The sequence below is a fragment of the Colossoma macropomum genome, unplaced genomic scaffold, assembly GCF_904425465.1.
Source record: "Colossoma macropomum unplaced genomic scaffold, Colossoma_macropomum, whole genome shotgun sequence".
Taxonomy (NCBI): domain Eukaryota; kingdom Metazoa; phylum Chordata; class Actinopteri; order Characiformes; family Serrasalmidae; genus Colossoma; species Colossoma macropomum.
Window position 1 is genome coordinate 9329775 of NW_023494802.1, and position 22804 is coordinate 9352578.

The window sequence follows — 22804 nt, forward strand, 5'->3', positions numbered from 1 at the left end:
ACCACACAAAAATAAGTAGAGTTTTTACGATTTTTGAAACATCTGACGTATATTGACATATATTATTATACACACAAGCCCTGTTGTAGATGTTCATGATTCCTCAAAATCAAATGGCTCCATAATCCTTACAGTCAAAAGTAGAGGGCAACCTTTTCATACATGTTCTATTTATCACAATAATACAGTTTTGCTTTGTACTTTTGTTCAGTTTTATAGCATAAATAAGCGCAGCAAAACAAAGAATTATACAAGTGAAACATACGCTTCCTTTTTTTTTTTTACAAACTATACAATGTGGCAAGACATGGTTCCTGTACATGAGATGGAAAAGTAATATAAGAATAACAGGAAAAATTGCTTAAACAACGTGGGCAGGAAGTACATGGGGAAATGATAAGAAAACTGGTTCAGTGGGAGAGATTACTGCAACCTATGAATTCTGTTAAATGCTTCTCAGTAACTGAAAAATGATTTTCTGAGAACACCAGTGAGCCAAGAAAAAGCAGCTGTCTATTAAAGACGGTCTTATTTTTGCTTCTCAGAAATCAAAACTAAAATGGATAGCAGTACTAGTTGAAGCATTCCCTGCGGCACCAGGCCCCCCTATCGCTGCCAGCTGCTCAGAGGAACAGATAAAAATGAAACGAAAAATGACTAAGACAAAAGTACATGGGAATATCATTGACAAGGAAGTTGACGTTTGTGTAGATTTATGCCCCTGTGGAGTGCCTCCTTTGCATTACTGGGGCCTCCTTGGCATGCTGACTCCATTAATAGTTTGAGGGTCAACTGTCCCCACATCTACCAAAGAAAATGGAACTAAAGGATTGGAAAACCCCTGAAACATGCCTTTGTTATCTATTGTTTAAGTAGGCAGAAGTGTGCTGGGTTTGTGTGAAGTATTACTATGAACAACACCACTGTAGGGGGACATTGACCTCGTCAACATCACTGCTGTTTACAGTTTTCCTTTGGTTTACTGTGTTCCTTTTTTTCTTTGGACTTAACTCGTACAGTCTTGTCACCGTGCCGCTTCGTAGGTGGAACAAATGTAGGTTCCCCCATGAGATCAAGTGAACCTGCTTCTGGAGTGTCTTGGATTTGGCAGGGCGCTGGAAAAACAAAAACCAACTCATTTACTATAAACAATATACAGAACTGTGCAAAAGTCAGAGACCAGCCACCAGTCATTTAATTCACAACAAAACAGAACAGGGATTTCCAAAACTTCAGAAAGTTGTTAAAAGATACAGAAAGATAAGGGTCTCCTAACAACCATGCATGACCTGGTGGACCACCAAAACAGTCACCATCAGATAAATAGCTTTCTGTTTTGAGAGAGAGGAGAAAATCAAGCTCCACTCTTACTTCAGATCTGAAAAAATACATAGGTGTTTCTGTCCATCTTTCCACTGTGAGAAGCAACTTAACACTATAGGCCTTAAAGGGTGTGTAGCTGTCAAGAGGCCATTACTGAGAAAAGGAAAGAGACAAAAAAGAAGAAAACTTGCAAATAAAGAAGATTCTGGTCTTCTCAAAATTAATGGACTGGTCATTGCAGAGTTAATTAAATATATGAACGGCTGGTCTCTGACTTCTGCACAGGAAAATATGAAGTGAACATGACAAAATTCCTACCTGAAATATTCTGTCTTGCCAGGTTCTCCTTCCTGTGAAAGGTTGGATCTAGTTCCTCTGCTATATTCCTATATTGGTGCTGCTGCCTAAGATGAAAGGGGTAGCTTGTTGAGTGGTGTCTGGAGGCAAATTCAGTTCTAACTAAAGGAAGGACAATGACTTACGTGGCCATGGCGATGGGGCTAGGGGGTTGATATTCTGGGGAGCATTCCTCAGTAGGAGAGAGAAGTCCCTCCGAGTCTAGTCTGTCTCTCTGCACCTGCAACAGGAGCACGACTTGTGTATGTGTATTTTGTACTTATACATAACCACGGTGTCACAAACTATTAAGGAATTTCAATAAGGCCCATAAACATTTATCTGGGAATATAATAGTATATATTGCAACTTTATCCGCCCTAACTTAAAACGAAAGCTGAAGAGGAGACAATAAGAGAGGCAGACAACAGAGAATAAACTCCTTTTAATTGTACATGGTTTCCTAGGCTTGGGTAAACTATTGGTCATCTTAAGGAAATAACTATGAAACAGAAGTGTGCACTAAAGTCATAAGACTTCAACTCATGTCAGACTCGAGTCACAAATTTGAAGACGTGAGACTCAACAAAATCAAAAAAGACTTACACCTGATGACTCTGTAAGACTTGAGACCCAAAACAGAAATGTGAAGTTTGGCATTTGGTTACTTTTCATGTGAATGGAGTTTCCTGGAGTAGGTGAGCCAGAACTGCATTAAATCTAAATTTGATATAGAGCAATGTTTTCAGATGTCTGTTACTATATTTTTGCTTGGCTTATTTTATTTTGGAAGACAACTGAATTAAGAGAATTCAAGTTCGCCTCCATAAGCTCGAAACAAGCGAAGCATCAATAGCATCAATGCTTGCTCAGCACCTAAACTCCAGTCTTACCGGAAAAACTTACCAGGCGGACTTACCGTTTCCTTATGGTACTTAAAGAAAACACTTAGCTCTATTTGAACTATTTCAACTATTTGAATGATTGTACATTTTCCACAAAGCTGAAAATAACATTTACTTGCCAGCTTCATGTTTAAATTTTCCGTTTCACCTTAAACGGTGTGCCGGTAACATTCTGTCGGCCAACTGCTGCACAATTTAAAGTGAAACGGAAAATTTGAATAAGAAGACAACTTCAGCTTCGTACACTGACCATCATTTTGCTGTCTTTTCTGTTAACTTTGTACAGAGCGGTTGTTTTGGTTTCTGTTTGTCACCTAAATTAAATTCAGTTAATTTGGTTGGCTGAGCTAGTTTTTATTTTAATCCCTGTCTCGATCAGGCACGCTTATTGCCAACAGGTCCACACAATTAAGCACACAGCCATGCAATCTCCATAAACAAATGGTAGCAGTAGAATGGGTTGTAATGAAAAGCTCAGTGTCTTTCAACACTTCACTTCCTAACAAGTCACTTTATCAAATTTCATTCCTGCTTAAGCTGCCCTGGTCAACTGTAAGTGCGGTTATCGTGAAAAGGAAACTTCAAGGAGATCTGAGGCAGAAGTTTTAGTGAAGGTCCTTTCCTGTTTCCGCATGACAGTGTCCTCTTACAAAGGACATTATCACCCAACATCAGGGCATGCTTTCACTTGCGTTCTTGTGTCTAAATGAAGGTGAAGCCATGTTCCAAAATCTAGCAGAAACCTTTCCAGAATAGTGGAGGCATTTGAAGCAACAAAGGGGCACCAACTTCATATTCATGCCCAAGAGGTGTTTAATGTTTAACAAGCTTGTATGGATGTGATGTCCACATACTTTTGGCCATGTCATGAATGTTTTGTAGCTGCAACAGATGTATGATACGCTACAGAAGGGCATTGCTACCTGTCTTTCATAGTCAGCGCTATCATCATACGCGTTAGTCATCTGTCTGTACTCCCGTCCTGTTCCGCACTCGTCCAGCTCTTGAGACTGCTGCTTTGCCCTTATCTCTTGCTTTTGCATGAAGCGAGCAATCTCCTGAAAAAAAAAAGACATCCTGATGATGATTAATGACAAAATACGTCTGCACTAAGTCACTGTTTCTCTGCATAAGCCTATCTCTGGATTGCTCATCTTAGGAATGCGTACCTCGTCTTGAGCAACCTGTGCTACTCTGAAATCTCCTTCCGGGTAAGATCTCTGGATATGAGAGGTTGACTGAGGAACCTGAAGATAACAAATAAAACAGAAAGACATGTATGGGTCACAGGCTTTTACACATGATTTACAAGTTAAATCACTACGTCATACCGTATCAAACCAGGGCACAAAGTCGATGCTTATATGGTTTTGCAAGTGGAGAAATCATTTGATTGTGTAACAGTATTCTTATTGTGAGCTCTTACGCCTCTAAGCAATTTCTCTTCCTGTTCTTGAAGCCTGCGAGCCAATTCTTCATCCAACAGGACTTGCTCCAGCTCCCCCAGGTCCAGAGAGGCTCCATCCCTCCTTAGCACAGACCCTGTGTAGAAGTCAGCTTAGTTAGTACAAGGCATTGTGTGGGGGGAGGGTAACACACAATTCAGCGACAGCTGATAACAGGGGGATTTCCACAGACCACCAGCAGCTGCACTAAGACATAATTAAGACATAATAAGGGGGATTCTGCATGAGGTCATGCCAACAAAATGAAAATAATGTGGGAATTTAAAGACTTACAAATGACGTCAAGTCTTCTAATTCTTTAAGTTAAAAAAGTAAAGCAAATAAGTCCTGAACAGAGTACCAAATGTATGTTTTTAGTATGGTCTGTTCACTTTGTTTCTTCTTCTAAAATTTGTCCTGTTTGATACAGCAGTCCCTCCAGAGATCACAAATTCAGGGCAATTCAAACCACCCATGCAGTATCTGCAAGTGCTCACAATTTTGTCACATTATTTCCAAACATGCAAATCGCATAAGTGTTTTCACTATAACTGGAAGCGTGCAGGAAGTAGTGTGCCAAACGGACTGTGTGTTTTTTTTGTGGTGGCCTTGGGGGTGAAGATAATCATAATGCCAATTTTTTATTAAAGGAAAATTTTATCATGGCCTAGGCCTAGTTCAGTCACACAGTGCTACCAAATGTTCTATCAAAAATTAGTTTGAGCACTTTTTACTTCTTTTTCTTATTTCTGTATATCTGAGGAAATCTGCTTATTTTGAATACAAGTAGTTTTGTCACATCATTTCATTATAAAGCACTGACTCCCTTTTTTGAAAATTTAAAACAGAGCTAAAATCTTGAGTCTGAATGTCTCTGTTCTTGTTTCTCAGAAGAACACTAAATTTCAGGCAGACAATGATCACAAATTTCTACAAATTTCTATTTTTATTGCTCTTCCCTGCACAACAAATAGTGTCACTGATTATATTATCAATTTTATGAAGTTATGAAGAAAAGCTCCTTTAAAGCTTTTTAGCCCACAATGATGACAAAAAACAAACAAACTGTGAGATCTTGGTGGGGCTGGTATACATAAGTCTTTTCAAGTGTTTTTTTTGGTCAGTATGCAAAAGTTTGGGCACCTTGGTCGACCTACATGTTTTGTTGACTTTCTAAGTGAAAGTAAGTTAATATGTCAGAGAACAAAGAACAAACCTCTGCACATTTTAATGCAGAATTGTTTTTTACTTGCTGAATTACCATATTAAAAAAAAGTAATCAAACATTAAACGTGGCCTGTGCAAAAGCAATGATAAAAAAAAAATTAAGTTTGTTCCCTAAAGAGGATGTGTTGACTTATTTTCAATTAGAAAATCAAAACAACATTCAATATGACGAGGGTTATGCAAACTTTTGCATACAACTGTAATGAAGGTACAATTTCTTGTTTAATTCAAACCAAATCAATGCAGAGACATACTAACAAATCCAGAACAATGCCTTTTTCAAATATAACCAAGACAGGAGCAAACAAAGACAGGGAGGGGAGAATAATGAATCGAAGGAAAATGGTGGAAGTATTTGATCACTGAGATGTGAACAAAAATGATGAAAGTCAAAGAGTAAACACTTCTATTTCATGTCAGAATCTGTAAGGAGAGAAAAGAGACCATCCAGAGAGAAGAGAACATCAAGAAAAAGATTTTGCCAAGCAGGAACTAATCGTAAGCCTAATTAATAGAAGATCAAAGTCAAGAACCATCCCCGAAACACGCAGAGGGGCTCGCAAGCGAAAGAACTTGGGCGGAACTTTTGGATTGGAGATGATTGACAGGAATGAGCAGATGAAGAGAGATCACTGCAGAACCACAGGCTCAATCGGACATTGGGGGGAGCTGGGGCAGAACTTTGTTACCTGCTCTGGGAGAGCGCCCTCTGCAGGCCAGACTGAGGCTGCGCTGGGAGAGTCTCCGCACCCTTCTCTCCTCTCTCCTCCTTTCCCTCTCCTCCTCCTCCTCTTCAGTACTTGAGCTCTCCTCCTCACCCTGCCAAACCCGTCTTTCCCTACGGTTCCCATGGTAATGTTTGATTTCCGTAGCCTGCCATACCCTCTCCTCCCTGAGGGAGTGTGCTCTTCGCCTGTGCTCCCCTCGAACCCTGCGGCTGTCTCTTTCCCACTCTTCCTCCTCCTCTCTTACTCTAGACTCCTGTGATGGGGAGTTTTCAAAGTACTTGACTCCATTAACCTGCTGGAACTCACCATAGTTATATCTTGCTCTACTGCCTACCTGGAAATCTCCGCGGCGGATATTCCTCACCTGAGCGCTCTGCTGAAAACCCTGAGGATGAGTTTGATACTGGACACCATTAGCAGTGGTGAGGTACACTTGACTATAACCCCTTACCGGATAGGAACCCACAGTGCAGCTCCCTAATTCTCGCTCTCTGGTGCCACCATGGCTGCCTTCAAACGCTCTTTGACTCTTGTTATACCTGTTATGGCCCCTTGCGTCATCCTGAAAGTGGACATGTCTTTGGCCATCTCCTGGCCTGGAGTCGCTACAGCTACTGTTATAGCGCCTTACTTGCCTTTCCTCTGACCTCAAACTTCTGCTGTCGCTGTATTCTGAGCCCCTAAAACTTTGTGTCCTGCTCACACGTTCGCCTTGCCACATTCTGCTGGTAGCCTCCCTCACACTACTATGGCGGCTCAGTCTCTTATCCCGGCCACCATGCTGATCTGGGGCCTGCCTGCGCTGACTGAAGATTCTCTCGAGCCTGTAGACAGGTTCGAAGAGTTCATCATCGGAACTGCAGCTCAGGTAGCCCTGTTCGCTCAAGTCGTTCTTTATGAGCTGGACAACATCGCCCCATCCACCCTGAAAGCGGCCAGTCCTGCTACTTTGGCTTATAGAGCTCTTGCGGTCCTCTTCTAAGTGGCTGCTCTGACTTACAGAGCTCCTGCGTTCCTCTCCTAAATGGCTGCTTTGACTTACAGAGCTCCTGCATTCCTGTCCCAAATGGTTTCTGCGAGGTGGCTCATGGCCGGGTCGATGTCTCTGTTTGAAACCGTCACCGTAGTCCTGTGAAACATGCCTCCTGCGTTCACAGTGGTCCTCCTCATAGTCTGAGGTGGAGGGAGAGGGAGAGTAGGGCCTGCTGTGTGAAGCCCAGTCATACCGCTCTTGCTCTTCCTCCTTGCTGACGAGGGGGCGAGCAGGCTGAAGTGCATTTCGAAGGGCAGGGATGGCGGTGTTCTCTTTTGCCGAGCAAAAACATGCAAACATAAGGCAGGAGGGTGGAGGAGTAGGTTAGTGGTTAAGCAAATGCAGTCACTGGTGCCAAGCAACACATAGGTAAACACAGTGAAAACAGGCAATTGGCAGTTAGCAATTCATCACATTTGTCATCAAAATGCATGGAAAAAAAGAGACATGCATAAAAACTGCGTTCACTGACCGACAGAACTTCAAACCGGGTGCAAGTGTCTACAAAATGTCACACTAAAAGACCAACTTCTGCTATAAAGGGCAGTTCAGTGAAATTGGGCAGGGTTAACAACTGAAGCAGAAGAAAGCGGGACATACAAATGTCAGCTAAAAAACATCATGACAGCAAGAGAAAGTTTGCCTTTTTGGCAGAAGCTAAAAATATGCACAGCATAAGAACTAACTTAATCCTGCTATAAATGCTTTAATGGGCAGCTGCCACTAAAAAGTGAAAATTAAAACCGGTCTTAAAGGGTCAGCGGGGTCTGTGTTTCTAAGTCATACTAGACTTTTGTGCTTACAATGCTCAAGAGAAAACAATAATTATAAATAATGCTCATAAACAGGCTTGTGAAACTATGTCAATTAACATAAATTCAATTCAGTTAACTGGAATTTGATCAGGAGTGCGCAAACTTCTGGGTGTAGTGCAGTGTTAGTGGTGGGCAGAGGGCCAAAAAAGACAAAACGGTATACAAATAAATAAATAAATAAATAAATAAATAAATAAATAAATAAACAAACAAACAAACAAACAAACAAACATGTTAAAAATGTAATACATTATTCTATATTTTGTTACAAAAACACTTAAAAATACAGTTTTAAAACAGAATGTAATAAGTTACATACAGGATAAAAAAGCGTTTAATCTCATTTATTGGAGGGGTGGGCCAAGTCATCCTCACAGGCAACCCTGAACTTTTCTGAACTTATCAGTGACCCCATTATAGGAAAGTCAGATGACAGAATGACGAGCAGTCATTTGAGTGAAGAACACATGTGACCATAAGGCCATAACCTGCTTAGTGGTTTTCTGTGTGAGGGGGCGGTGATTAAATAATTGGGCTACATTATGCCACACATGGTACTCCTGAGTTTCCCTAACAAATGTACCATTTAAATTTAGAGCAGAGCTTCTGAATGGAAGAGAGGCATAAAGAAGAGGTGGAGGCATCACACGTGGAAGAGAGCTTTGATCCCAGCACTGTGTGGGTTTTTGGTCATTCAGTGTATATCACCATGTGTGCTCTTAAACACGCACACACAGATCTCGATCTGATTGCGAGATAAGATGGAGACACTGCAGAGCCACATCAAAAAGTCACAATGGCCTATTAGGCAACCAGGCATACGCATCCCTGTCCCATAAGCCTTTCTGACTCATGGTGTCTGACTGATGGTGTCAAGAACTAGATGACGAAATTTTGTCAGACAGCACATTATAGCATTTAAACGAAGGGAAGTGAAGAAAACAGCAGTTATACCTGCTCTCTCTGTCCTTTGGCAGCTTGTCCGCTGTCTCACAAGCAACTCTTCCTCTTCCTGGATTCGCTTTGCTATTTCCTGTGTTAAAAAACCAACACAATGAAACAGTGCCTTGTGAGTGGGGACTCGGGTAATTTAACTAAACACAAAATTTATCAACTACAACTGTCAACATTATTAGCAATCAAGTCATCTAATGATTATTTTGACAATTAATTAGGTAATCAGAGTTTTAAAACCAAAAATTAAATAAATATAAAAATATCTTTCAGAGAGTCAGAATAAAACAAAATACAAAAAGGTAAAGTAGCAAATACTGAGTAAAACATAAATATAACTGTTGGTGAGTAGTTTGTAATGTTTAAATCCACATTGTTTACGTTTTTAATTATTATATTTACTGATTTACTGTGAAAGTATTCTATCTCTCTCTCTCTCTCTCTAATATATATATATATATATATATATATATATATATATATATATATATATATATATATATATATATATATATATACACACACACATACACACACACATACATATACACACACACACACACATACACAAGACTACCTTAAAGACTACCTTAAATAGTCTTCTAATGATGAAAGGTGTCAAGCCTGAGAAGAAATCTAGCTTCGTTTGTGGTTAGCTACTGTAAAAAAAATACACACTCACCCACACGCGCACACCTCATTTCTCACCCCCCACATAAGACAATGTCAGACGCAGCAGACGTCAGCAGCGGAATTTCCATTCGAGAATATGGTAGGGTCAAAGCCTTTGCTTGTCTTGCATTTCAAGCCCACCTTGCTGAGACTTCTAAACGCCAAATGCATTGCTAAATGGGCCTTGTACCACCATAGTGGGCAATGTACGAGGGAGGTGAGACACTGAACTGAATGACTAGGACTTTCCACCAAGTTTCCATTATATTTTTACATTTACAGTAAAAATCTGGCCAAAATTGAAACGCAGGCCCCAAAAAAAATAAAAATGCTGTGAAGTTTTGCTGTTACTTAATTTCCTGGAATTCAATCAAACCTCTTTTGAAATCAAAAGATCAGAAAAGTACACAGCGACATGGTGGAGACATGAGACAAAAACCGACAGCTATTAAAAGGGAAGCATGCACAATGAAACTGGACTCATATTGGCATCAGCATATAACTGCTTAAAAAAAGGATCAGCATTGGACAGATGTTTAGATTAAGATTTCAAACCAATATGTGACGATGCAATTTTTGGGCAGAATGTTTAGGTGACGATGGGCTACTGCACTAGAACGTCTGCGTTTTATTCATTTTACCGAATTTTTAACCCACTACAGATACGTGTGGCATTTTTGTGTAATGCTAATCCAAGCAGATTTATCCCCAGTTTGTACATTTTATAAATGTTTATGTATCTGCATGGACAGAAATGCGAAAGTTTAAAACACACTTGATCAAATGACACGATTTGGTGATTTTCTAAGTGAAAATTAACACATTCTCTACAGAGAACACACTTAAAAATGGCTTTTTTAAAAACACAATTTAGTGCACAATTTCTATGTATTTGCTGTGTTTAACATATTGAGAAAAGACAAAATATAAAATGTGCCATAACTTTTGCACATGCCACGTCTTTTCTTCCCTGTTGAATTCTGCAAATAAATAATAACTTTGCACCAAGATGTGCAAAAGTGTGTCTCTGCAGAGGATGTGTTAACTTATTTAACACATGGGGGGGCCTGGGGAAGACTTTCTCTTTGTCCTGTAGGTGGAGTCCTCCCTTTTTTTGCGTGGGAGGGGAAAAGGGAAGTGAAAACATCATATCATTTCAACATTCAATTTTCTAGGAATTTTTTTCGAAAGCGTTTCTGAAAACACTTATTTTGATGAGACGTGTAAAATGTGGTCCAGAAACAATATAAAGCTACGCATGAAAGGATATGGTGCAACCAAGCACTGAAACTATACAGCATATGTCCACAAGATGGCAGTATAGTAGAACAGAAGAAAGAGCTCTGCCTCTGCAGAGACCTTTAGACTGACAGCAACTAAGCAGAGAGGTACATACATAAAAAGGACACCAACCAGGCATTATGCCTGCATGTGATTTCTTAATAAATTACTATATGACTAAGAAATCAACATGCAATTTACCTGATAAAAGTTCACTAATTAATAGTTCCAAATAAAATCTCTATCTTTACCAGTCTGGCTTTTATACTTAGAAATAAATACAATAAAATAAAATACTAAATTGCTCTGAACAACACAAAGTTAATCTATATGAGCCACTTTTACATTACATTATACCGTACAACACATTCAGAACTGATTCTGAACCCTCAATATACAGTACTACACAAAAGTCATAGACCTCCCTACATTTATTTAACTTCCAGTAGGGCTGGTACTACTTTGTCTCTTCCAATTTATCAGATGTCCACATTTCTGGCATGTCATCCACCTCTAATTTCCAGTCAAAACAGCCATTGGGAATAAGTTATTTATTAAAACAGGAGCTCCAAAGACGGAAGTTCAAAAATTATTCTAAAAATTCTTAAAAGTAAATGAGACTCCTAATAACCATGTGAGACCTGGCAGATCACCAGAACTGTCACCATCAGACAAACGGTACTGCATGAGAGATTGGAGAACATCAAGCTTCACTATTGCTTCAGATCTGAAAAAAATCTACAGGTGTTTATATCCATCCTTCCACTGCGAGAAGAGAAAAGGAAACAGATGAAGGAAGAAAGCAAGGTGTAAATCGAACAAAGAAGCTGCTGGTGTTCCCAGAACAATGGACTGACCACCCCTGAGCCCAGAGCCCAACATCACTGAACGTGTTTGGGATTACTTGGATTGTGAGAAGCAGAAAATGCAACCAACTTTTAAGACTGAACTTTGGAGATGTGGAAAAATATCCCTGCAGATCTTTGATAATTTGATAGCAAGACTACTGAAAAGAGGTAAAAACTGAACACAGTAAATTCTGCTCTTTTCCCAGACACTGAGAAATGAATAACTTGTACTGTAATGGCTGTTTTGGCTGCAAATTAAATAAATGGATGGTGGTCTCACCATTGACAATTGACAATTGTGCCTGGCAGTGCGTAACCCTCTCCATGCCCAGAAAGTTCGGAGATGCATCCACGCAAGCCTCTGAGTAAAAGTGAGTAGAATGGATGTGGACAAAAATGGCAGGACTCACTAAATAAGATGGTTTAGAAGCACCAAAAAGGGTTCTGCTTACAGAATGTTGAGCTTGTAACAACAGAAGAACTCTTTTTGGTGCTATACAGAACCAAATACCACACATTCTTCACCAATCTGAAGAACCATTCCACCGAGCAAAGAAGGATTGAATCATGAAATGATTTTATACAGAATTTCTGGTTCTAAACAGAACCATGACTTTTACTAAAGAACCCTTGAGGTACCATCTTTTATAAGTGTTTACTTTCCAAACAAGGCCGGCCTCACTTTGGGGAGCCTGGCCTGTTTACTACAGCAGCAGGGTCTGTGTGGGCCAACACAATGGAAAACTGGAGGAGAGAAAGCGGTGAGTTGGCCAATCTCGTCATCCGGCCTAAAAAAAAGTGCTGAGATACGCTAGAGGAGCTGCTTTACTTTTGGGCTGTGCCCCAGTGTGCCTAGCCCTCATTCTCAAAGTGCCCGTTAACACTGCACTGTAAATGTAGAACAAAGCACATCAACAAAGACAATCTTAAAGCCATTAATACCCAGGGGAGCCTTTACCGCACACTGGGGATGGGCACAGACTCAAGAGGTCTGACTCACAGCTCAGAGGCACCACAAGCCAAATCAACCTTCATCAAGGAGCGCTTCTAATGAAAGATGGTTTAATGTTTTAAACAGTTAGCCTGGCTGGGTGAGCATAATTTGCTGAAGCTGCAATGTTCCTGTCTACTCCGGTCCCAGCCTGAAAGGGCAGCAGGCACAGGAGCATGGAGAGATGGTATTTAGATGACACAGCCAGGTGGCACTGGAGCTTTAATTAACAGAAGACAGCAGGGTTGTAAATATCTATAATTAATACAGTGGAAGAAAGAGGCCCATCAGTGGCAAAACATATAAACAGTCCGATAAAAATGCTGTAAAATAACACACAGCACAGAATTCTGCCCACACGTACTTACTTGATCATGCCTGTTGGCGTTAAATGTTGAGTTTTCATAATAGTGTTGTTGCAAAATCCACTCCGTCAAACCTCACTTAGACTAACAGGTCATTACAAGACAGAAAACATTTAGACTTGAAGGACTACTTCCTGAATTTTTCTTTTTCTTTTATTTTCTTTTATTTTTTCACTCTGGAGACCACATATGACCTTTGTGTGGTTTTCTGAACCATAACCAAAACTTTTTTTATATCCCCTTCAATTTAACATGCTGTTACTGTGCTAACTCTGCTCTGATTGACTGCCTAGTTGAGACTCAAACACTTCTTATAACTAACAAGAATGGGCAGGGCATAAGTAATGAAACTTTGACTTCTACAGCCAAATAGTTCAACGTATATCCAAAGAGGGAGCTGTGCGGTCTATAGCTGAATCCCAAATGACTCTCTGTTGCTCATATAATGCATTATTTGGGTGCGGAACCCGTTATTTAACATCTATGCAGTGCACAGTAGGGAGCCTTTTGAGATTCAGTCTTAAATAAAAGAAAAGAAAACACCTGAAGGGCTGGAAGCCACAGAGACAAGTTTCATAACTTATTCTTAATTAACAAATCAAAATTCACTCTAATCTCTGAAATCTCATCTGTCCTTTGTGGAAGCAGATGGCATAGAGATGGCAGCCAACAACTTAGTGCTTGCTAACCAAGCCAACTCCATGAAGATCTGCATCCCTTCCAAGGCAAGACTCCCCAAGACCAAGACACAAATGTCTATGGTAGCAAACACTGACCACCTTTATTTTTATAGCTGAAACAGAGCTTACTTTTCTCATAGATGTGTCTGAAGGAGGTCACAGACTTCTGAAAAGATTCTGTATAATTCAATTGTTGAGATTCAAACATTAAGAGTAGTTTGATGTGAAATACTGTACCGTAGAGAAACGTATTGACTTTTCTTTACAGTGGCAGTTATAGGGTTGTGGTGCATGTTGTGAGAACAAATATAGATTTTTATTTACTATCCAAAAGAGAGGGGGGGTGCATTTTAGGCCAAAACCTTTGTACAAAACTACGAAAGCCTTGTCTCGGGCATTGGGTAGCATAAATCCGTCTTACGTAACAATTTTCTGTAAGATAGTATAATTGCTGGTAATGGTAAAATAGCAGTAAATCTGAAAACAGCTGGTTCCTATCACCACCACTGTGAACAATGTGGACTTTTCAATTTGGAGCATTTAACATCAAACCACTCTGAATGACTTATGTCTTAACACTGACATTATTTATGCGAGGAGAATCAGTGGTCACCCTTGAGGATACCATCATTTGAAGTAAAAAAAAATGAAAAGCTGAAAAATAAAATAGTTTTACTTGTGTGAAAAGGCCATGGAAAGAAGAGCGTTGCTTAAATAGAATCACAAATGCAGAGAAATAAAAATCTGCATCTGCTTTGGTTCTGGAACTACAGTCTGACTTACAGTATGTTTGGTTTGATGTGAAGCGCAGAGAAGTATATCTGCCTATATTCTAGTCCAGACACATCTAGGACACACCCATGGCTGTTTCCTCACTTTAAGTTGATGAAAATGAATGCTTTCCTTCCCTTTGCACATTCAAGTGAAGAAAGACAGCAAAAACACTTCAGTCTTAGACAGGAAAATGAAAAGCTGAAGCGAAGATTATGTTTTGGTGTCAGTCTTCATCAGGCATCATTGTACAGGCTATAGTTAGGTTCCCTAATCAGAAGCTGCACTGTTTTGAATGATCTCAAGTCAGTTAGCTCTTAGTGCAGCAAAGCATCCCTGGGGGGGAAAAAAAAATCACGTTTAGTGCCAGCCACCACTGATTGCACTCTTTGTTTCTCTCCAGATATAAAACAGGCTCTGCTGCTGAAAAAATTTCACATTTGATTGACTGTGTGTAGGACACGGGTCCATAACTCTCAAATGGGCCCATATCCTACATTGTTCTTGTATTTGTATTTTTCAACTTACAGTGTTTGTGTGGTTTTATGTACCAAACAGTCATAATTCATTTTTGCATGACAATTTTCCAGCCTCTCTTTATCCCTTAGAATACAGCAGGCGGTTTTGGTTACTGTCCCTTTGAGACTGACATATGTAAATGAGCTCTGTTCTGATAGGCTGCACTGTGTTGTGCCTTATTCAAAAAGCAGAGCAGGCTGAAACACTCCCTATAACTTCAGTGTGAATGGGTGGAGCTAAATTGCTGTAGGCTGAATGCCAGATATGTACACATGTATGTAAATTCAAAACAGGCTGTTTCTGCAGCGTAGTTTCCATTATTGACTGCATGGACTGGAATGTGAAAAAATGAGGGGGAAAAAAAAACAACACAACCACACAATTTAGTGTTCCCTCAGCTCAGCCACCACAGCCACCATAAATTAATGAAGCAAAAAGACAGAAAAAAATACACATCTTTTGATCAAACAATGCAAGTGAAACAGTGCAATTCATTTTAGTCTAAAAAAACTACAAATGAAGCATAACGTGTTGGTCTATCCATAGATCTTTCTGTGCAGCCGAGCATATCTGGAGTCAACTGCTGTAAATGTTTGGCCTGCCATTTGAAGGGAGTGCCTGTTGTCTCTGGTGACCTTTTCCAGCACTACAATTGCAGTGGCACAGATTTCTGGCTATTTGCGTACATCAACTCACTGGTGCTCATTAATTATGGATCTACAAGGTAAGCATGTAAAACACTATTCAAGCTGAATTATTTTTCCCTGGGAGCTCCTTTTTTTAAGATTGCTGATGAGATCCGTGATTTTAATCCAGTATGTGTAGTTTGTACTGTTCAACTGTAATAAATCCAGAGTGAATTACCTTCTGTAATTGGTTGAACCCAGAGGGCTCTCATTAATAGTAGTCCAGTTCAAACTGACCTTATGCTAACGGAATAACAAAATGCTCTAAAAGATACTGCTGTGTGGTGTGTTGCCATTATAATTGAGTGTAGCGCCCATCCAGGGTATGATGCATCAACCCAGGCTATCTGCAGTCACTAGAGGAACTTATATAGATAACTTATCCTATAAAGCAGTCAATTCTCTTACAATTTACATTACACCACCTCCCCTGGTGAAACTACCCAGATCAAATAGTATTTAAGAGTGTGAATCAGGAGCCATGGAAAAAGTTAAGACACTGAAATACCTCATCCTCTTCCTCCCTCCTACGAGCTTCTTCTGCACATCGCTGGAGCTCCTCCTGAATCCTGCGGGCATATTCTGAATCCTGCTCTTCCCTGCATTTAAGAAACAAAATCAATGCTTTTCACACAGTAAAGGTTTTCTGGATTACATTTTTACCTAGGTCAGTTTTAGAGATGGCTAATTTGGGTAAAGTCTTGTGTGTTACAAAGGTACAGTACATCCAGTGAATAATTTCAAATACAATGCTTTAATGCCTTTGACAGCATGTCCTATTCTCTAATGGAGTGACCACAAACAATTAACGAGTGGTTTCGAGAGGTGATTTTGCAGAGAACGACATGTATTCTTACAACTGCTGCGTAGCCTGGCGATGGAGCACATGGGCTCTTAGCTGTTCCTCGTCTTGCAGCCTCTTGGCTACACGGATGTCATTCTGAACCAGCTGACTCCTCTGCACATTTGAGCTGTAGTACTGTTCAACTGTAACATCACAGATCAGCATTTTTTTTTAATCTGTATTATGCTTATTACTTATTACAAACATTCGTGGACAATATATTAGTTTAACAATTTAACAGTTAACAATTTTAAAAATATTAAGTTTAATTGTTTAATATACATAATTAATATAGAACATAACTGAATACATACTAGGGATGGATGGACATGCAGTAGATATGAATTAATTTTTTATCTTGTTTACCTGATTACTACCTTTAAGGAGATTTCCACAGATTTTTCAAAATTTCTGCAGACTTAAATGGTTAAGATGCAAACAAAGCCATTCAGAGTAGTTTGAAGTCAGAACTGATCTCAGTGGTAGTGACAGGAACCAGACTACCAGACTAATTTAATGCCTCTAAAAGCTGCATGACTAAATGTGTATAATATATATATATATATATATATATATATATATAAATATATATATATATATATGCCCAAGTCATTGTTTTACAAGAATTTTTAAAGTACATGCAGATTGTGTTTTACAGCAATTGCCATTGCAATCACCATCTTCAAGTTTCTCTACAATACATTTTTCATGTCAAACCACTATAAATGACTTTGTTTATGCAGAAATAAAAAAAAAACCTTTGGAATTTCCATTATTTTCTCCTCTAAAGGTTTTTCTTATGCAGTTTGTTCGTGTACTGTGAAGCAGGTTTATGTGGTAATGTATATATAAAACAGAAGACAAAAACGTTGCAAATATTTATTTAATAATTAAAGAAATTCCTAAATTAATTGGTATAAAAACAATTCAAGAACATAGTTCACATCGTTGCACTTCATGCTGGCTCTATTAGCACATTTTTTCCAAATATTTCATTTCACGATCAAAATCCTCTTTTTATGATCAGAAAATCAAACCTACTAATCAGCATAAAAGAATGCATATCTAAGTGTAATAAAGAGTCTTGGAAATGGAGTGGACTTCAGTTACCTTATATAGCCTGTTTGGACTGAAGGCCTACAGGAAGTGACCAGTCTGGACGTTTAGCAAAGAATCTTTCAGCCAAAATGGCTGGTTCTAACTTCACTGAGCTCAGATAAGTGAACTGATCTGGTACGACATGAGCTCAGTTCTCTCAAAAGCTTTGTGGGTACTGTGCAGATATATGCGACTTTTGCTATGCAGCCGCAAAGGTCAACATGTCTATGCTATGACTGCATGCTGTTTGGTCTAACTAGGGGAAAAGATCTAGCAATTATGTCTTTGTTATATCACCAGACACAAACATTTTCATGTTTTTAGATTTACACAGGCTGTGAGAACCATTTCACTGATACCAGCGCTTTGTATGCCTCAAAATGGATTATAATAGTAAAAGAACTGGTGTAAACATGACGCAATGCACAGTGATCACTGAAAACATTATGAATTGCGTTAATGATTATTTTGACAATATAACCATATCGTACATTTTTCATACCCGAAATGCCCTGTTTGTGTGGTTTTATGTATAAAACAGTCAGAATTCATTTTACATGCCATTTTCCAAGCTCTCTATTCTGATTTCTACTCTGATTGGATGCCCTGTATTGAGCTTCATTCAAAAAGTAGTCCAGTGTAAAACAGTCTTTATAACTTCAGCGTGAATGGAAGGGGCAAACCTGCAGTGAATTGGTAAACATATGTGAATGCATTGGTTCACGTGACAGCAATTTGAAACAGGTTGTTTTTGCAGCTTAGTTTCCATATATGGGCTGAACAGACTGGAGAGTGAATCAGGTTTTGAAACTTTACTAGTGTTGACTACATGCTACATCACACTCTTACTCAAAAACACTTGTGGTAAATGTGGTTTTCCATTGGCCCTTTTCTTCAGAGCACTGATAGTCATGACTGTAACTGGAGAGATGAAACAAGCAGAGAGTGTTTGAGCAGACAGAGTAAGTGTGGAAGAGAGTGAGTCACAGGCCTTACTTTCCTGCTCCTGTAAGTTATGTGCTAATGCGCCATCCTCCAGCACCGCAAAACACTGGCACACTGTGGGAACACAAACACATAACTCAATACAACAGCACCAAACCCAGAAAGCCAACGACCAAAAAGAGGAAAAAAGAGCCAGAAAGAAAAAGATAAACACCAAATGTTGTTTTGAGAAGTCAAGAAGGAGTAAAGCGGAGGAGATGGACATGGTTAGAGAGGCAGTTCATCTCACCAGCTGCCATCTTCTATCTATTCCTCATGCTCAAGTGTCTTTAGACTCTGTCCCTCGCCATATGTCTTAGAAAAGACGGTAATTTGAGACGGACTTTGTAAATCTCTGGAGCGCTGATACATTTTGTAACAGTTGATTCTTTTGGGCTGCTGATAAATGCAGACTAAAGCAGGTTGATTCTGGTAAGTAAAACAGTTAACATGGATTAAAAAAAAACAATAAAAATCAAGATTTAAATGAAATGTTGCTATGTTAACTATAACTGCTGTTGTAATAAAACAGTTTATCTCCAAAATGGTGACTGTATAGGTAGGCCTGTCATGATAAGGACATTTTTAGCTAAAGATTAGTTGCAAATTAAATTCTCGCTTCCTAGTCCTAAGTGGCTCCCAACTGATGATAGACAACTCAAGCTCAAATAAACAAACATTATTTCACTGCTTTATATATATATATATATATATATATATATATATATATATATATTTTTTTTTACATATGATGAGTCATCACGTGTCTCAATAAATGCTTTTTCTGCTTTCTTTTACATTTATGTATTAGCCCCAATCCAATGAATGTGAAAGCTAAAAACTGTAGAAAATAAATGTGATCAGCTTAAATAATTGTGATAATTTACAGGCAATGATGTAAAAATTATGACTCGCCAGGATATCGTCATTTTGAGGCCAGGTGACATTTTCCAATGGCGTAAATAAAACAAGACTTTTCAAAATTGCTACAGTACAACACCAAAACTGTGTTAATGATTTTTTTTTTTTTTTATGTTCTTATTCAGTGATGGTACTGAATGATGGGGGAACTTCTCCTGTAGGAGTTGTCTACAGGATTCTTGTCTATCATTTGTATGTTAGAATAGTCTGTAGTTTACTGGGTCATCTGTGAATAATCTGGTTGATAAACACCTCCACCTACCGAATGTGAGAGCACCAAACTGAAAGCAACATTACGATTAACAGTCTCAGTCTCAGATGCCTCACTCACACGTACATGTAAGCTGGCCACCACTATCAGGACTTTGTCAGGTCCATTCTGACTGGGTTTTATTAGTCTGGAATGCACTGTTGCAAGTAGCTGCACAACACACTGAACAAGAAAACACACCAGACTCTCTGATGATAGGCAGACATCTGGCTTGCAAGACTACAGCAGACATTACTCCACTTTACTATTAGAATAAATACAAATAGCATTAATACCATAGGCAGTCATTTCTGTATGTCAGAGTATTTGTTTAATAATTTCTGCACTGGTCCTCAAGGCAGTCCAGAATTAATGACCAATACTTGGTTTGGCTCAATAAATACTTAATTATTTTAAAACATATGTGCTGGTAATGGAATTTAACAAATACATATGATGGCTGGGCGCACTGAAGAGAAACCTTCTAACCAGCTCAATTACTTTTTTGAAAACAAAAAAATTCTAGTTACTTTTTACTGGATTTAAGCTTTGCTCGAATTTATTTTTATGTTTTATAGTGTTTTACAAGCAAAACAGTTTGCTTAGGTGCCTAAAACTTTTGCACAGTGCTGTATCAACAACAACTCAAGCACAACACCTCACAATATGATCATATGTGGCCTGAAATCTCTGATTAATATGCTCTATAGCTGCAAGTGGCATTACTACCCAGTTCATCTCAGGCAATAAACACCCTTCAGCCTACAAATATTCAACAAAAAAGAGAGGACTTTCAGACTACCAAGGGTTACGCATGTAAAGTCAACACAGCTATAAATTCAGCTGCTCATAAAACTCAGAGCTATTTCACAGCATGTTTAACAACCTAGAGGCCAAACTACATAAAATAACAGTACTGCATAACGATAACTGAAGCTGGGAAGTTACAAACTGCAGTTGAGGCTTTGGTCTTGGAACAGAATTTCTGCATAGCTTGTGCTCAAACCAACGACACAAACAAACAGTCACTGCTTTAAACAAAAGCTTGAGACTAAGGCTGATAGAATACTCCAGTCAGGCAGTGCACAACAACATGGAATATTTAGGGCCTTTTAACCCTTGTGTGGGGTTCATGTTTGTGTTACTCAGTGGTCTGGTGGTCCCACTACATTACTGTTTTTTTTAAATCAATACAGCAAATTTATGTGAAAATACCAGAAGTAAAATATCACAAGTGGTCAGTGTAGGGTAGCGTAGCCTGTTCATGTTGTCCACCCTCACCAGACAACTATTGCCCTTAGGGTCTGGGATCTGGAATGGTTCCATTATTCTGAGAACACCAGCAGCTTCTTCGTTTGATTTGCAAATTTTTCTTATTTTTTGTTTCCTTTTCTTGGTAAGGTCTTCTTGACAGCTGCACATCCTTTCAGACTCATAGCATTGAGTTAGCTCTCACAGTGGAAGGATGCACAGAAACACCTGTGGATTCTTTCAGATTCAGAAATTCCCAGGTATGAAAACTCCTTTTTCCCCCTCCACTTATTTTCCTTTGACTTTCCTCATCCTTAAGAATGTGGATTATCTTATATCTAATCTCTTCAATAATATATCTCCTGAAGTATTAAAACTTGTACTTAATGGCTATTCACACTGGAAAAGAAATAAATGTAGAATGGTCTGACATTGAACAAACAATATACTGCACAGCCCTAATTCAGAGGCAAAAACATACTTACACTCACATTTTTAGAGGCGTTATTTGGAGCTCTGATACTGTTCTCCTCTATAAACAACCCCAATGTCTGTGTGTGGCCTATGTGGTTAACATGATGTTCACAAAATCCTCCAAACAGCTAGTCACAGCTAGTGATCTACACTGACATAAGGCACAGCACTCTGGATGCTTTGTTCTTCTAAGCACATTAATAAAGCCTGTAGATCATATTCTACAAAGCACTTGAACACTTGCACTATTTGTGTTCTTAAAACAATATTAGAACACCAATGACCTGAACAGCTCTCCTCACACAGATGTCAACAGCTGCTTTACTGTCCTTCAGGCGAACCACAAACAAACAATCTCACCAACTGCTGTCCTTCTAAATATGGACAGTCCTAACCTTAGACTTGGCGATTTAGCACATGGCTGTGCTGGCTGTCTGAGGGAACACACACCCTGTAATTGAGACAGCAGCCAGATCCTTGTCTTTGCTTAAGCATGGCACTATAGCTAAGTCTCAGTGTTTTGATTCAGTGTGCAGTACAATGTCTACCAGCTTTGCCCATTTAAAAGGAGAGTCCATAAGCTGCTGGCCAGTCATTAGGCCTGCCGCAATCATGAATCATGAAATTTTAGCTTCTTCGCCATATAAATAACCATGATTAACAATTTTTATAATATTTAAATATTTGTGAACAACAACCTTAATGTTCATTGTATACAACTATTAAAGTACAAGCCTAATTGTCTTGCCTCCTAGCTTCTGATACTTAGTAGCTCCCAACTTACAACAAAAAGAGCTCTGGTTCAAATAAACATGCATTACTCACTGCTGCCCTCTAAAGGTGTTACTCTGCATTCTTTTATTTACATTTATTTGCCTCTATCCAGACAAATGAAAACAGATCCAATTCTCATTCGTTTGTTGTGATGCATGGTTAACACATTATTGTAAAAGCAAATGTGGAAAATACTTGTGATCAGCTTAAATAAGTGCAATCAGCTGACGTGTGATCAGGTGAAAGGCCTAACAGTGATGTGATTTTTGCTGTTTTTGTTCTTTATTCCAGCAAATCATCAATGACTGGGATTAAAATTGAGAATGTCAGCTTTAATTTGAGAGTTTACATCAATACTGAGTGATCCAGATTTAAATCTCAGACTTTTTCCACACATAGCTCTACTGTTTCAGGTCAGGTAATGGAAAAGTTCCACTCTTCCACTTTTCTGCCCGGAAAAAAAAAGCTTTAGAGTTGATAGTTGCTGTAAGGCTTTTTTTCAGGAATTTTGTGGCTTTTGGTTGGATGTGACCAGTTAGGATTCTTCTATATAATTCATTATTTCATTTTGTGCACTTTAAAACAAACTAAAATCTAGCTTTACTATACTTGAGACTTACCAGTGTTTT

The 22804-nt window shown here is 39.0% G+C and overlaps 1 protein-coding gene across 3 annotated transcripts in view; it reads right to left on the reverse strand.

Annotated features, from left to right (window-relative positions):
• Positions 1 to 253: 253 nt before the first annotated feature.
• The window catches only part of ccdc187 (coiled-coil domain containing 187), a 29677-nt gene continuing 7126 nt past the window's right edge, over positions 254 to 22804 (reverse strand). The window contains exons 3-13 of one of the 3 annotated variants that reach the window (XM_036590929.1): positions 18518 to 18580; positions 16437 to 16566; positions 16088 to 16178; positions 8767 to 8845; positions 5926 to 7269; positions 3991 to 4106; positions 3734 to 3811; positions 3488 to 3622; positions 1806 to 1900; positions 1642 to 1727; positions 254 to 1115 (exon numbers count right to left, since the gene is read on the reverse strand). In XM_036590929.1, coding sequence (XP_036446822.1) covers positions 952 to 1115; positions 1642 to 1727; positions 1806 to 1900; positions 3488 to 3622; positions 3734 to 3811; positions 3991 to 4106; positions 5926 to 7269; positions 8767 to 8845; positions 16088 to 16178; positions 16437 to 16566; positions 18518 to 18580 — 2381 coding nt within the window. In that variant the 3' untranslated portion in view covers positions 254 to 951. The remainder of the gene's footprint in view (positions 1116 to 1641; positions 1728 to 1805; positions 1901 to 3487; positions 3623 to 3733; positions 3812 to 3990; positions 4107 to 5925; positions 7270 to 8766; positions 8846 to 16087; positions 16179 to 16436; positions 16567 to 18517; positions 18581 to 22804) is intronic. The other 2 variants (XM_036590931.1, XM_036590932.1) reach the window with 2 other exon arrangements.